The sequence below is a fragment of the Eleutherodactylus coqui genome, chromosome 2, assembly GCF_035609145.1.
Source record: "Eleutherodactylus coqui strain aEleCoq1 chromosome 2, aEleCoq1.hap1, whole genome shotgun sequence".
Lineage (NCBI taxonomy): Eukaryota > Metazoa > Chordata > Amphibia > Anura > Eleutherodactylidae > Eleutherodactylus > Eleutherodactylus coqui.
This window is the reverse complement of record NC_089838.1, coordinates 327,859,785-327,876,058: the sequence shown is the minus strand read 5'-3', so window position 1 is coordinate 327,876,058 and position 16,274 is coordinate 327,859,785. Positions and strand designations below refer to the sequence as shown.

General features: G+C 47.0%; 1 protein-coding gene across 3 annotated transcripts in view; it reads left to right on the top strand.

Annotated features, from left to right (window-relative positions):
• CHD3 (chromodomain helicase DNA binding protein 3) overlaps window positions 1-16,274 on the top strand; it is a 75,708-nt gene that overhangs the window by 40,133 nt on the left and 19,301 nt on the right. For all 3 annotated transcript variants that reach the window (XM_066593817.1, XM_066593818.1, XM_066593816.1), the window contains exons 19-33: window positions 32-173; window positions 1,355-1,486; window positions 3,055-3,172; window positions 3,252-3,376; window positions 5,857-6,088; window positions 9,447-9,613; window positions 9,691-9,868; window positions 10,363-10,428; window positions 10,505-10,590; window positions 11,521-11,654; window positions 13,722-13,866; window positions 14,298-14,463; window positions 14,624-14,766; window positions 15,389-15,533; window positions 15,665-15,754. In XM_066593817.1, coding sequence (XP_066449914.1) covers window positions 32-173; window positions 1,355-1,486; window positions 3,055-3,172; window positions 3,252-3,376; window positions 5,857-6,088; window positions 9,447-9,613; window positions 9,691-9,868; window positions 10,363-10,428; window positions 10,505-10,590; window positions 11,521-11,654; window positions 13,722-13,866; window positions 14,298-14,463; window positions 14,624-14,766; window positions 15,389-15,533; window positions 15,665-15,754 — 2,069 coding nt within the window. The remainder of the gene's footprint in view (window positions 1-31; window positions 174-1,354; window positions 1,487-3,054; window positions 3,173-3,251; window positions 3,377-5,856; window positions 6,089-9,446; window positions 9,614-9,690; window positions 9,869-10,362; window positions 10,429-10,504; window positions 10,591-11,520; window positions 11,655-13,721; window positions 13,867-14,297; window positions 14,464-14,623; window positions 14,767-15,388; window positions 15,534-15,664; window positions 15,755-16,274) is intronic.

Genomic DNA, 16,274 nt, shown 5'->3' with positions numbered 1-16,274 from the left:
CTCAGGGGATTATCTGTACTGTGCTTCGCAGGAAATATTACAAGTTTATCCTGACCCGTAACTTTGAGGCTCTGAACTCACGAGGAGGAGGGAACCAAGTATCCTTACTGAACATCATGATGGACCTGAAGAAGTGCTGCAACCATCCATATCTCTTCCCCGTGGCTGCAATGGTGAGCTGCAGTATCTGCTTCCTCTCCTTGTCCCTGTGTGTTATATGTGATACCAGATGGAAAGGGACTTTAAGACCATTTACCACTCCTGCAATGTAACATTCACCCCTTCCCGCCCTGCGCGATCATAAAACATAACCGCGCACAAGTGCTTAACGCAGGCTGTATTATTATTACGGAGCGGTCATGTCGCAGGCTTAGTAGCTGTGCCCACACCATCACATGTGGGTGCTAGCTGTGTTACACAGCTGGCATCCTGCAGAAACAGCTGGGATCGGCGATAACTCCAATCATTGCCAGCCTTTCCATGTGTCTATTCCATTTTTAACCCCTTTCAGCCACAGGATGTAAACTTACATCCTGGGTGGGAAGCAGTTCCCACAAATGGAAGTAAGTTTCTGTCTCTATGCATGCCGCAGGCTCAGAAGCTATGACGGACAGTCGGCTTCCCGCTGCAACAGCACAGTTGGTGACAATACCTCTTTTTAGTGTCACCCACTTACATGCCACGATCAATGTTGGTTGTGGCGTGTAAAGGGTTCACAGATAAGGTGCACTCATTCGGTGATGTCATCAGCCCTCTGCTATATAATTGCGGAGTGGCAGTGGGTTGTCATGGCAACTGGACGCCAGACAATGGCATCCGCTATGGTCTATGATTTCCATTATTAGCGATAATACATTATCATAGCAATCACATCCACAGGTTCAAGTTCCCTACAGGGACATAAGAAACAAAGGAGGGGGGCATTAGCAATGAAAAATCTTTTTTGTGCACTTTCCCCTCTTTGATTAGAAGAAATGAAATCTCCACTTTTGTTGTGATCTATATAATAATTAGTTCCACACACTTTTATCCTGTAGAGTAAACACTGTAAAAAAAAAAGTAAAAAATCGGACCAAAATGCTTTTTTGGTTTATTTTGCCTCCCAATAAACTGCAATAAAATTGACAAAAAAAAGCCCTCCCAGAGCGCCGCCTGCCACTTGGGACCCCCAATGATCAGCTGTCCGCCAGGCTGGTGTGCTTTGTGCACTGTGGGATCCCTCCTAGCTTCCTGCTTGTCTAACGATATTTGTCCCTTAGATGCCTGCATTGGATGGCATTAGGACACATTACCATAGAAAGACATGGATAAATGTATATATACTAATCTATTGTAATAATCCTTCTATGTCCAGGAGTCGCCCAAACTTCCGACCGGTGCCTACGAGGGAGGAGCTCTCATTAAGTCTTCGGGAAAACTGCTCCTTTTACAGAAGATGCTACGGAAGCTGCATGAACAAGGACATCGAGTCCTCATCTTTTCTCAGGTCTTGTCTCTATGCAGTGATATCCACATTCATCTAAAGGCCCATTTAGACACAACGATTATTGCTCAAAATTAGCTCAAAAGCCATTTTTTGAGTAATAATCGTTGTCTAAATGTGCCCATCTTTCAGTTTTCTGTAGAAAGACAGTCTTCAGTTCTGCTTAAAAACCATTGTTCAGCAGAACAGCTGATAAGCAGGACCACACTCTGTGTCTGCTGTCCATGGTGCTGAATTCTCCACCAGGGCTAGAGTTTACATTGTTTTCTCTTAGCAGCCCTTGGCTGAACAATGGAGCTAATTACAGAGCTCAAACCCTCTGCTGAGTTCTGCAACAGCTTCCAGAAGCTCATTTGCATGCAAATGAAGCTGATAAAGTACTAATTGCAATTAGTGCCTATTAGTACTTTATGGAAAACGATTGCTGATCTTTTAATCTTTTGAAAGATTATCTGTGTGTGTAAATGGGCCTTAAGGCTCTGTTCACATGTGTATTGAATGCTCCATTGCAGATTCCAACACCATATGTCACACTATTCTTACTGTCAAAATGATGGAACACGATGGATCCCATTATAAGTCAGTGGGGTCTGTCGAACGCTGGTCGGATCCATTGTGCAAAGTATCCAGCATTGCATTCTGGCTCATGTAAAAAAATGGAAACCACAATGCAAGCGTGAAATGTGCCGAAGAACTTCCTACAACCATTATGTAAATTAGTTACCGCAGGTTTGGGTTTATATTGTGTTCTGGCTCACGTGTCCTCTCTTCTAAAACTGAACGAATGGGGTGCACAGCTAGCTTAAGAGTAGCTCACCTTTGTCTTGGACCTAAGGCACACAAGCATGTTTTTCTCGTCCGTGTCAATGGGGGACACAGATGGCCTTGTTCTGTGTCCCCCAGTGGACTTGACAAGAAAATCATTTTATGGTAAGTAACATAAATCCTGTTTTAGTCCCTGTGCTGTATGAGTCTACCACGGATTAGATGCAGACAGCGCACGGATCTGTAGTCAGTCGGCCAATTCACACATCCGCTTTTTTACACGGATTGTGTGAAAAGAAAATTGCAGCATGCATTATTCTGATGCAACTTGCCGATAAGACTCGCCTGTCCAAGTTAGTGTCCTCTGTACACGTGGACGCATACAGAGCCGCGCTCAGATGAAGGAAAAAAACCTTTTTTTTTTCAGAAGCATTTTTTTTAATTTAGTGGTGTGCCTGAGCTCTCGGGCCGTTCTTGTAAAGGGGCTGTCTAGGAATAGAACACTGGGCCTACTTTTGTTCCACATTTGCCCCCTTTTCTCCGGGGCGGTGCCTGGTACGACATTCACTTGACTACCAGATGCAGTCCTTTCACCAGAGCGCCACTCTTCCTGGAAAAAAGGTGGACCCCATTTTCTAATTCAGGACAACCCCCTTAAAATGAGGACAACCCCCTTAAAATGAGGACAACCCCTTAAAATGCCCGTATATAAAAATCATCCAGAATAATAAATTCTACACATAACACACTATAACAGTATTTTAGTTCCTCGTTCACAGTGCAATTACCATCTTTTCCTTTTGCAGATGACCAAGATGCTGGACCTCTTAGAAGACTTTCTGGACTACGAATTGTATAAATACGAGCGGATAGATGGTGGCGTCACCGGCGCCTTGAGACAAGAAGCTATTGACAGATTTAACGGTGGGTACATTTGACCGCCAGGATTTAGCTTCATTGTTTTAAATCCTCTTCTGCCTTCATCTGCGCCCTTGTGTTGTAGCTCCTGGAGCGCAGCAGTTCTGCTTCTTGCTTTCCACCCGTGCCGGCGGCCTGGGGATCAATCTGGCTACTGCAGACACCGTCATTATCTACGATTCCGACTGGAACCCCCACAATGACATTCAGGTAGATTTGCGCTGAGCTGCCTTGAGTGACATCTTGTAGTGTATTACAATGTAATTATTCACTTCCTGACCTGTTAATGATCACCCGCCATGAATGTATGGAGTAGGAGTCTCCTGTGTGTCGCTTCTAGTGGCCATGATCGGAGCTAGCTTTAATTGGGACCATTCTAATGCTTGCATGCCATGGTGAATGTTGCCCACAGGAACTATTCAGCTAACCCTCTGTAGCCCTATCAGCATCCACGGAACACAATTGCCAAATGCCAATGGGTTAATATGGCAGTCCAGACGCTAGTGAAGGCTCTAGGGCTGCCATTTATTGCAGCCATGTTGGTCTATTAAGCCATGTGGCAAGGCTTAAAGGGGTTTTCCAGGCAAAATATTGATGACTTGTCCTCCAGGGTAGGTAATAATAGTTGATTGCTAGGGTCCACCACTCAGGATCCCAGCCAGTCAGCTGAGCAGGTGCCCACTGTGTGCTCTGCTACACACAAGGGTCAGAGTGGAAGCTACTGCTCCGACCCCTGTGTAGTGGCTGATGCTTGTAACTGCAGCCATGGCTCTTAAAATCATTGGGAGCTGTGCCTGCCGTTACAAGTATCTGCCAATACACAGGGGTCAGAGCAACAGCTTATGCTTTGACCCCTGTGTGTAACGGCTCCGACAGCAAGCGCCCGCTCAGCTGATTAGAGGGGTTACCGAGCGGTGGACCCCAGCTGATCAACTATTGATGACCTATACTGAGAGTAGGTCATCAATAGTATTTTGCTTGGAAAATCCCTTTAATAGACTAGCGTTAAAAATACAGTTTCTTGTCCATGTCATTCAGGGTCACAGCAAAACCTTGGGTATAGTTCCTGCCAACAGGAGGTGGACACTAAGCAGAGAAAGACTTAGTCGCTCCTACCTGCTATTCCTCTCCTGCAGGCACTGAGCTACGCGGTTTTCAGCTCGGTTATCCGTAGGGGCCGACATCCTGCTCTGCGGGTCTTCTCTGCTTTTATTATATTTACCTTTTTACTTCTAGGTGAGAATCTGGAGTGATTTAACTTCCCTGATCATCCCTAAGTGGGGAGGGCGAACGGTGTTGCATCAGACATGCTGCTACTCCCTCCTCCAAGAAGACTTAGTGGAACAGAGTGGCACTAACCGCTCTGTTAGTGAAAACTTCACAAATGTGAAGGAAACCACTGAAAAGCATGGGTTCATGATTCTACATTTTCACGCGCTCTCGCATTGCGCAATTTTATCGCCCACGTGAAAACGGCTTGAGGCCGGTCTCAAACGGCCAAGAAAATCTGGCGACATTTGTGCATTTTAATATGCGCAAAAATGACTTCAACTCATTTGAATCGGTTCATACGCATGAGCGATGGTTTCCTGCATGGCACCGCGACGAGATGCTATGCAAGAAACACATCGTGGCACGTTCTATCTTCCTGTGTGCCATCGCATCGCAGCCCCATTGCTTTCTCTCGATGGTAGGACTCTGCGATCCGTACTCTGCAAACTCTGAGGTGATCGAGGCTGTTTTCACATGAAAGCTCCTCGCATCCAGGTGGGTTTCACATGGTGGGGAACGCGTTATGGGACCTAGCCCGTGTGGGGCTAGCCTTACGTTTTTTTTGCCTAGTGTCTGCCTCCTAGTGGCAGGAGCCAACAACAATACTGTTATACTGCACTACTGAACTGTTGCAGCATACTGTATAATCGATCAAGAAATCAAAAGTTCAAGTCCCCTAGTGGGACTAAAGAGAAAAAACAAAGTTGAATCAAATTTTCAAAAACATAAAAAAATTTTAATAAAAGAAATGAAAAAAATCTCTTTTCCCATTTTACACGAAAAAATTGGATCGACATTTCTTGTTAAAGTATTAAAATATCACGATTTATTCCACACTGTGAAAGTATCAAGAAATAAAAATACATAATGCCAGTTGTTTTTTTTGTTTTTTTGATCACCCCATCTCCAAAAAAATTGAATAAAAAGTGATCAAAAAGATGTATGCACCCCCCCAAAAAAAGCCTCACGTAGAACCATTGTGTAAACATTTTTAAACGTTATGGGTCTAGCAGATACCAAGGGAAAGCAAAATGTAGCAGAGTAGATAAAAACTCTATACATTTGGTATCGCCGGATCGTGTCTGACCTGCAGAATAGAGGGAACATGTTATTTGTATCGCACACTCATCGCCGTAAAAACGGAAATACCCAACAATGGCACCGGTTTATTATTCCAATTTCAACCGCCTTAGAAAGTTTTTAAAGTTTTTCAGTAAATGATATGGCACATTGTGAAAAATACAACTTGTCTCCCAAAAAACAAGCCCTAAAATGGCTGTGCAAACAGAAGAATAGGAGTTATGATTTTTGAAAGGCATGGATGAGAACACGAAAATGATTGAGTGGTTATGTTCTCAAAGGGTTAAACCTTGCAGCATATATGAGCGCTATAGTCACGTTTCACTCTTGTCTGCCAGGCTTTCAGTAGGGCTCACCGGATCGGCCAGGCCAACAAAGTGATGATTTACAGATTTGTGACCCGGGCGTCCGTGGAGGAACGTATAACCCAGGTGGCCAAGAGGAAGATGATGCTGACTCATCTAGTGGTGAGACCCGGGCTCGGCTCCAAGGCCGGCTCCATGTCCAAGCAGGAGCTCGATGACATCCTGAAGTTTGGTACAGAAGAGCTATTTAAGGATGAAATCGAAGGTAAGGGGAGCACGCTGTCGGTCTGCTACAAAATAACAGCTTAGTTCAGAACCACAAATAACAGGCGGTACGGCGCTCAGCAAATCGCTGACCAGACATAACTAGTCTGCAGATCTGCACTGAAGGATCCACTTCTCTCTACGTCCCTGTGCTTGCTCTGTGAATGGCGGCAGAGCGGGCAGGGATTGTCCCGGCCACCCACCTACCTTCACAGTAAAAACGCTGTCTGTTCTAGATGAACGAATTATCACTTGTCTTTCAGACGCTGCCAGGATTTACACTTACCGATTGATGTTCAGATTTCCACCATTTAGTGAGAATCTATACAATGATTGGCCCATGTAAAAGGGCCTTAAGGCCCATTTACATGTAACGATTATCGCTCAAAATCCGTTCAAACGATCAAAAATGACCAATAATCGTTAAGTGTAAATGTGGGCATCGTGCACTTTTCGTCTGAGCGATGATTTTAAGGTGAAGTTAACATCCATCGTTTAGCCGCAGAGAGAGAAATTATCTCTCAATTGACCACATGCTGTGTTCTCCGTGGGATTCGGGAGATTACATTGTATTCTGCTGGTGGTCCTGATGAGAACAATGTAGCTCTTTGCACCACAGGGCCTGTGATTAGTCACATGCAGGGCTCTGCAAATAGCTCCTGGAGGGTCATTTACATGCAAATGAAGATGATACAGTGTTAATGGACATTAGTGTCCATTAACATTTTATGCAAAAAGATTGCTAAAACGTTCAATTGTTTGAAAGATTATCTTTGCGTGTAAATGGGCCTTTAGCCTTAACTGTACTGGCACGCTATTCAGGAGCCAGAACGTTCAGGATCAACAGAGCTGTCCTGCTTGCAATAAATAGAACTGAGGGGGGATTTGAGGAAGATTAATTGTCACAAGCGTGTTTAAATGTCCCTTATGTTCAGTCAATGAAGACCAGAGACAATAGTATGTCCATGTGTAGCCTCCACACCCAATGACCCACTCACATTACATGCGAACTGCATACATTACCCTCCCTACTCCGAGCGCACCCTGTTCTTGCTTTGTCCTATCTGCTGCAAGCCCAGCCATAGGCATTATACCTGGGAGAGAGGGGCACCTGAAGATGTCATTATACCTGGGAGAGAGGGGCACCTAAAGATGTCATTATACCTGGGAGGAGGGGCACCTGAAGATGTCATTATACCTGGGAGGAGGGGCACCTGGAGATGTCATTGTACCAGGGAGGAGGGGCACCTGAAGATCTCATTGTACCTGGGAGGAGGGGCACCTGGAGATGTCATTATACCTGGGAAAGAGGGTCACCTGAGAATGTTATTGTACCTGGGAGGAGGGGCACCTGGAGATGTCATTGTACCTGGGAGGAGGGGCACCTGGAGATGTCATTGTACCTGGGAGGAGGGGCACCTGAGGAGGTCATTGTACCTGGGAGAGAGGGGGCACCTGAAGATGTCATTGTACCTGGGAGAGAGGGGGCACCTGAAGATGTCATTATACCTGCGGGTAAACCTGTTGATGTGATTATATTATATTTGTGTTATGTATGATTCCATACTCTCCTCTCCTGGGTACCTACATAACCAGCCCCGCAGCTCCGGTCTTCCTAGAGGCGCCTTCACACGGCACAGAATATTCCACAACAACATTGCAGAATATCCCGTCCCGGAATTCCGCACCAAAATTCACACGTCCAAATGCGGATTTTGATGCGAAATTGTCAGCAGAATTCGACCATTTTTTAATTCTGCATCAAAATCCGCCTGTTAGCAGTTCAGATGATGGCACTGAATGTTCCCCAAGAGGGGTATATTCGGTCACGTGTGGAAGAACCCTTACAGGCAGCAGTCGGCTGATGTACTGGACGCCACAGGCTGCTGCAGCCAAGCAAGCAGACCTTATTGATCAAGTGCAGAGGTCTGCGATTGGCTGCAGCAGCCTCTGATATCTGACTGCCTGTAAACAGACCCGGCGGTGTAGAGGGGTGCAGCGCCGGACATGTAGGGAGCCAGGGAATGTAAATGTATTGAAATTTGGCACTAGAATTGTTATTTGGCTCCTAAGTCTTACAGTTTAGAAGTTAATGACTCCTAAGTGATTTTCTGTAGCCCGGAGATTTATAAGGCCATGCATGTTCCTCTGGAAATGTACGCCAATGGAAGATGCAATAATGCCTCTACAGCACCACCTATTGGAAGGCAACATTCCTGCATGTCAATGTCAGACCTTTGTACACGGGATTATAAACTAAAGCCAGAGATAAACCATTCACAGACAGCTGTTTGGGGGTCTTGCCCCCCGTCAGGGTGCAATAGGTTGCTGACTTGGTTGGTGAGAGGCCTATAACACTCCCAGCCTACATCATGGGCTTCGCGCTCAGTCATGCCAGGCTGTGGATGTGTGGATCTGTGAATTTCGGCACATATTCCTCCATGAGGAAATTTTCTGCCGTGTCTAAAAGCATCCGAAGAGCTTAATCAGACGTGTGTATGTTGTCCGGGTTTTCACGCCTGGCCGATATACGCTGTCCCTCTCTGCAGGCGGATGGGCCAGGAGTAGTGCACTGAGCTCCCGCCCCCTCTCCGCCCCTCGCCACTGTTTGCAATAGGAGGGGAAGAACTTAGCTCCACCCCTCCCATTGCAAACAGTGGAGAGGGGGCGGGAGCTCAGTGCACTACTCCTGGCCCATCCGCCTGCAGAGAGGGACAGCGTATATCGGCCAGGCGTGAAAACCCGGACAACATACACACATCTGAATAAGCCCTAATTGGGAGATTTGCCACATTTTAAAGGATCTATCCATTACCGTTTGAGGTATACAGCTCCTATACAGACCTATATGTCTGCATGTTTACAGACTACAAACAGCTCCCTGCGCAGTCGGCGGCTCCCTGTGGGCGTGTTTTAGTCTCATTATGCGACCGTGATTTTCACGGCCGCATAACAGGGCAAGACAAAAGCGTTGTTTTTAATGGTTTCGTTTGCACTATTGGGATTCTGGCGCGTTAATACTACGAGCGTGGAGCAGAGGGCAGGACCTATTGTCCCGCTGAGTTTGAATTTTCTGAGAAAAGAAAACGTTTGATCGCTAATACGGTCCGTAGTGGCGAGCATATTAGCGCCTGCACCCATGTATTTGTGCCCCAATACTGCAGTCTACAGTGTGTAACCATGGAGACACAGACGTCGGCATGGGACCTGCAGGCACAAAACTGTAGGAGGTGTTTTTTTCTAAAATTAAGACTAATTTCCATGCATTGGAGCGACAGAAATGAAAGATTGCAAGAGTACCCACAGCCTTCATACCCGGGCACAAAGTAACCTCCTTCTCGCCAATCTCTTCCTGCCAGGTGACAACAAAGAGGAAGACAGCAGCGTCATTCACTACGACAATGGGGCCATCGCGCGGCTTCTGGATCGCAACCAGGACGAGACGGAGGACACCGAAGTCCAGAACATGAACGAGTATCTCAGCTCCTTCAAAGTGGCTCAGTATGTGGTGCGAGAAGAGGAGAAGGTAGGGACCGGCCCGTGTCGGCGCCGCTCGTTCGCCCCTCGTCGCGGATTTTCTTCATAATGTGCTTTGCGTTTCAGTTGGAGGAGCTGGAAAGGGAGGTGATCAAACAGGAAGAGAACGTGGATCCCGATTACTGGGAGAAGCTGCTCCGCCATCACTATGAGCAGCAGCAGGAGGACCTGGCACGCAACCTGGGCAAGGGCAAGCGGGTGAGGAAGCAAGTGAACTACAACGACGCCGCCCAAGAGGATCAAGGTAAGCATCCCCTTATACCGGGTCTGTCCGCTTACTTCTCCTCCATGGCAGTCAACTCACATCCTGCAAATAAGGCTCAAGCGTTGCATCATGAAAACCTCATCATTTTCAAGATCTCTGCTTGCTGCTACTCGGACTAAAAGATTCGGGGGGCGCGCGGGGGGTTGCAGAGGGGAGTGGGGGTGGGGAGAGCTCCCCCCTGTTCCCCAGTGCCACCCCCTGCTCCACCACGCCGCCCCTGGCGCCCCCCGAATCTTTTCGTCCGAGTAGTCAGTTACTCAGTAAAAAGCGGTGCTCAGGTCCAAAAACACCCGAACCGAGTACTTTCACTCATCTCTACCTAGCACCCATTCATATCATGTAATGTATGTTTGTCCACGGGGTCGGCATCCCTCTATGGATAGTCCTATACGGGCGTCCACCTCGATGATCTCCATATACCGTTGCAGTCTTCCTAGCACTGTACTAGAGCTGACCCTGATCCCTCTTTACAGATAACCAGTCGGAATACTCCGTGGGCTCTGAAGAGGAGGATGAAGATTTTGATGAGAGAACAGAAGGTGAGGGCAGAAACGCACCGGAGCGCCGGGTGCCATCGGTAGAACTGGTATCATTACTGAGATCTCTCCGTTACAGGACGCAGACAATCCCGCCGTCAGCTACGCAATGAGAAGGACAAGCCACTGCCGCCTCTGCTGGCCCGGGTTGGTGGGAACATAGAGGTGAGGTTATACATCCACAGGTTACAGTCTGTGCTCCGAGTGTATGTTCAGTCTATGCATGTGAGCGGGCTTTGTCATAGTCGTATCCCGCGTCGCCCCCTGCCTGCCTTCTGACACTGCGTTGTGTATAACACCACCCGGCATCGAGTACTGAAGCCTCTGTAATGCAACGGAGAAGGTTAGCAAGGGGCAAGGGAGTAATGCGTGCCTGCAGAGTCAGACTACACACAGGGTTTGTTTTGAAGTCTGTAACCATGGAGACACATAGCTGCAAGATAAGCTGTGTACAGAAAACTAGCGGATATTTTGTTAAGCTGTTACAAAGCTTATACATTTTTTTTATTGGATGTATTGAAACAAGGAAAAGAAAATGGTTGCAAAAGTAGACATTCCCTTTATGAAGAGTATTGGGACTCGCAGCGTTACACAGCTGAACATTGTTCTGGAGGGTAAAAAAGGTGTATTTTTTCACCCCAGAGTAGGGAATGGTGTAAAAAGCAAACAAACCCTAAAATCGCTGTTACTCACCCTCGTGTTGCCCCACCGATCCAAGAGGGGATGATGTCACGTTCATTGGTCACATGACTGTTGAAGCCAATCTCTGGGCTCAGTGGTTGTGTTTGCATGAATGGCATATAACCACGGAGGCCAGCGATTGGTTCAGCCATCATGTAAGAGATGAACGGGATGACGTCACTTCCTGAATCAGAGGGGGCTGGGTTGGCAGGGCTGTAGCGGAGGCCACTTGAGAGGGTGGGTAATGGCTATATTTAGTTTACACCCCCCCCCCCCCCGCGGGCACGTTTTTTTTTAAATGTTGGAAAACTACTTTAATGACCAAATGAAGATCTTTTCTTAAATTCCCCCCAGAGACTCTACAGAGCTGCCAGGGCTACATTTGTAATATCCATCTCTTCTGTATCTCCTCAGGTTCTGGGGTTCAACACGCGGCAGCGGAAGGCCTTCCTGAATGCAGTGATGCGCTGGGGGATGCCGCCGCAGGATGCTTTCACCACACACTGGCTGGTGAGAGACTTGCGGGGCAAGTCGGAGAAGGAATTTAAGTAAGTGCCCCCCAGATCTATCCAGCTGTAACATCACTATGTATGTAAGTCCTACATACAGCGACTTGACTGTATACTTTCCTCGTAGATATATATATATATATATATATATATGCTGCCACATAACTGTATACTCACCACATACATGTATGTACACATCACACTTTGTTTATGCTGCTACATGACTGTATACTCATCACATACATATATGTACACCCTGCACTTTATACTGCTACATGACTGTATACTTGTCATATACATGTATGCACACACCGCACGTTATATATACTGCTACATGATTGTATACTTGCCACATACATGTATGTAAGCACCGCACTTTATGTTTACTGCTACATGATTGTATACTTGCCACATACATATATGTACACCCCACACTTGATATATACTGCTACATGACTATATACTCATCACATACATGTATGTAAGCACCGCGCTTTATATATACTGCTACATGATTGTATACTCGCCACATACATGTATGTACAGCCCACACTTAATATATACTGCTACATGACTATATACTCATCACATACATGTATGTAAGCACCGCGCTTTATATATACTGCTACATGACTGTATACTTGTCATATACATGTGTATATATACCCCACACTTGATATATACTGCTACATGACTATATACTCGTCACATACATATATATGTAGACTCCGCACTTTGTACATACTGCTACATGGCTGTGGTCCTCCAGATGCAGTACATGTATATACAGCAGACACGTCCTACTTACTGCTATATGACCACGTTTTCTCCTCATGCATGTCCACACACCACGTTCTGCATACATAAACCTACGTGACTCTGCAGCCGCTTCCCATGTGATGATGTCCTTACTCATCTGATGCCGCTTGGTGACACTTGGTCTGTTTCCTGGTGGTGGTGAATGAGCTCCTCGCCTCCTCCCTCACACAGACCTACAGTATAATCTGCACCAGCTGACAGTGGGGGCAGCAGAGCCGTGTCTATACCCACCGCCTGGCGCAGGACAGGTATCCGGGACCACATAAGACCAAGCTGGCCAAGATGCTGTGGCATGTCTGATGGGAACCTCTTCTGCATTCATGCGGCACTAAATGTCTGACGTGGAGAGGGGATCTCCGCCCAAAGCCAAAGGATGAGGAAGACACAGAGACCCTTCCTCCTAGTCTAATGACATTTAGAAAGTTTATTAAAACCCAAGGATTTCCGGCATGCAGAGTCTTTCAGTATTGGTGCATTCTTCTAATAATGCCCAGCAGGGGGCAGCATTGCATCACTTATACGATCATTTCAGAGCTGTTACTGTAAAGATGACCCCTAACCTATGTACAGTGCTATCATCACACAGCTGACATCTGCATCTGGTAATGGGGAATTTCACCATGTCGGATTAAAGGAATATCCGTGTATCACTATTATTATTAGTACTTTATAACTTTACAAGGAGTTACGCTGACACCTGTCCCGAAATGTAACGGGGTTGTGAAATGAATGAAATAACAGTCAGGTAGGCAGAATATCGCTATATTAATATGTATTGGACTACCGGACGCTTGTACTTGGCAATCTCCCATAAAAATAAATGTGGCAGTAGTATGCGGGTGTGACCAGTGCTCCATTTATTTCATCACCCCTGTTGGATTGGTGGGGTCCATTGTACCATCACAGATCTAATACTTAAAGGGGTTTTGCAGAATTGGAAATTGACGGCCAATTTCTTCCAAGAACAGTGCCACTTTTGCCCACTGGTTGGGTGTGGAATGACAGCTCTGCACCACTCACTTCAGTGGTGCTGAGCTGCAGCAGCAGACACGACCCTTGGACAGCTGTGGTGACGTTTTGGGGGAAAAGTAGGCATGTTTCTCTAATACTTCACACCCCCTTTAATTTTGTGGGATAACCCCTTTAATTTACGGGTTGGCGCAAGAGTCAAGATTTTCCTCCAGGGGACTCGTAGAACGTATTAGTGAGCTGAGGTTAAAGCCGCCTATTCGGTCAGTGACAGCCCTAGCAGGTCATGTCCTCATCTATGTCCCTGTTGTATCCTAGAGCCTATGTATCTCTGTTCATGAGACATCTGTGTGAACCGGGCGCGGACGGCTCCGAGACCTTTGCCGATGGCGTACCTCGAGAAGGGCTGTCCCGTCAACAGGTGTTGACCCGTATCGGTGTCATGTCCCTGGTGAAGAAAAAGGTGAGTTCGGCTGACCAGATGAAAACCACAGACAGAGAGGGAGAAAGAAAACAGGTCAAAGGAGCTGTTGGGGACTAGAATATTGATGACCTGTCCTCAGAATTGGTCATGAATATCCAATAGGTGGGGGTCCACGCTCAGGACCACAAGGATCATTGCCGTGGCCTCTTCGTAGGCCGGTGATGTCATGTTCATCGGTCACACGGCTCATTCAAGTGAACGATCTTGAGCTGCTATACCAGGCTAAGTGGCTGTGAAATCTGCGGCAGCGTTGTCTTCAAACAGCTGATTGGCAGAGCCGCACCAATCTGATATTGTTAACCTACACTGAGGACAGGTCATGAATATTTTCGTACCGGAAGACCCCTTTAAAAACAAGCACAGTAGTTGCCGCAATGATTGGTGTCATTTATCCATATTTGCCCTCATAGGTGCAGGAGTTCGAGCACATTAATGGGCGTTGGAGTATGCCGGAGCTCATGCCTGACCCCAGCCTGGACTCCAGACTGTCATCACGGGCCTCCTCACCCACTATAAAGACCAGCACCACCACTCCAGATCCCAGCCTCAGCAACACCCCCTGCACTTCTAAACCAGGTACAAGGGGGCTTAGATTACAGGAGCACATTGCTCTACTGTCATTACTTGGGTGTTATGTAATGTAAGGACAGGGACGAGTTCTCCCACCTACTGGTTACCTGATTACTGCCACCTACATATGACTGGGTTGTGTTCCTCCACATATATCTCTTTGTAGCCACTCCAGCACCCAGTGAGCGAGCTGAGAATGGAGGAACCCCGGTGGATAGAGAGGATCCAGAAAACAAAGAACAGAAAGAGAAGGATGTGAAGGGGACGGAGAAGAAAGAGATGGAAGGGGATCACACTTCAATTGTGCGGGTAGGAGCAACTACACCTATAGGAGCAACTACAACTATAGGAGCAACTACACCTATAGGAGCAACTACAATTATAGCCCATCCGTGCTAAGGAATGGAGAATTGTGTTGTATTTGGCTGCTCCTGCTGTGTAGCAACTGTTGGTCAGAGTGATTTTTGACATCCTCCTCTGATCCCTTCTGGCCACCAGTTGTTTCCATATGCAGGATACACTTTCTCCGGATGTGTTTAGTTTATCACGCCATTCTCAGTATACTCTCCACACCGTTACATGAGAAAGTCGAAGTGGCAGGGACATCCCACCCCGGTTGGTCTAGCACCGATGACCGGGCCTTGTTGGAAGTCGCTCCGATCGCTGGATTTTCCCATCTAACGTGGGTTCACACTAAAACTGATCCATGGAGAACTTGTCACATGACCTTATACTGCACTCTGGGGTCACAGGGATAATTTCCATACAGGGAAGCGCCAATCATGAGAGGGCCAGGCGTCTAATTTATTGGCCTTTCTGTATATATCATCCCTGTGGAATAATATTACACATTCTGGTAGACTGCATCGCTACTTCAAGACTTTCTGTATATCGGTTGCAGTGTCCTTACACCACTATATCTGTCTTGTAGACCCCAACTCCTCAGGAGACGGCAAGTCCATCTTCCAGTGTCGCTCTGGAGAAGAGTGATGAGAAACAGACGCCAGAAACATCAGATCAGTCTCAAGGCAGACAAGAGCCGGGACCGCAGACGCCAACTGTAGAAGAGCGGAACGGTGTGTATACATACTACATGTAGTGCATCACAGGGATCAACGGAGGCTGAAATGGAGATCCATATCTGAGTATTTCATTCTCCATTGTTTTAGATAACTCCTATTATATAACTGTTGCTTTCATCTTTTAGCTCCTCAGCCAGAGAAATCACAAGAAGCTGTTGCCGAGAAGAATCCAACAACTGAAAGACTGGACCCTGGACAGGCAGAGATGCCAAGGGGTGAGTCCTGAAGGAGTGCTGTGTTCTCCTACACTCAGGTACGATCTCTCAAAGTATAAGGCCCTTTTACACGGGATGTGTTTTGGGCCAACAATGCCCAACACTGGTCCCTGTGTGTACTGCTGTGCTGTTACACAGGAGCGAGTATCGCTGGATCGCTCACAGCGTGGCCAGCAGGGTGGTGGGGCGGCTGCGGAGCGTTCTCTCCCCCCCACCCGCCTCCATTCACTGTAAGTAGCAGTAGTTCAATACTGAACGACTGCTGTTTACACTGAACGGCTTCTCGTTTGGTTTTCAAGCATGCTGAAACCCGAACGATTGAGCGGTCTCGCTGGATCGTTCTGTTTCTGCATGCATTTACATGGAATGACTATCGTTTAAAACCACGCAGGAGCACCGGGTTCTGAACAACGACTCACAATAATCATCCCGTGTTAAAGGGCCTTTAAAAATCCAAAGCCTGAAGCTGCAGCACTGAAAGGCTTAGTCTCAGGCTAGGGATATGTAATAGGTGCGTGAT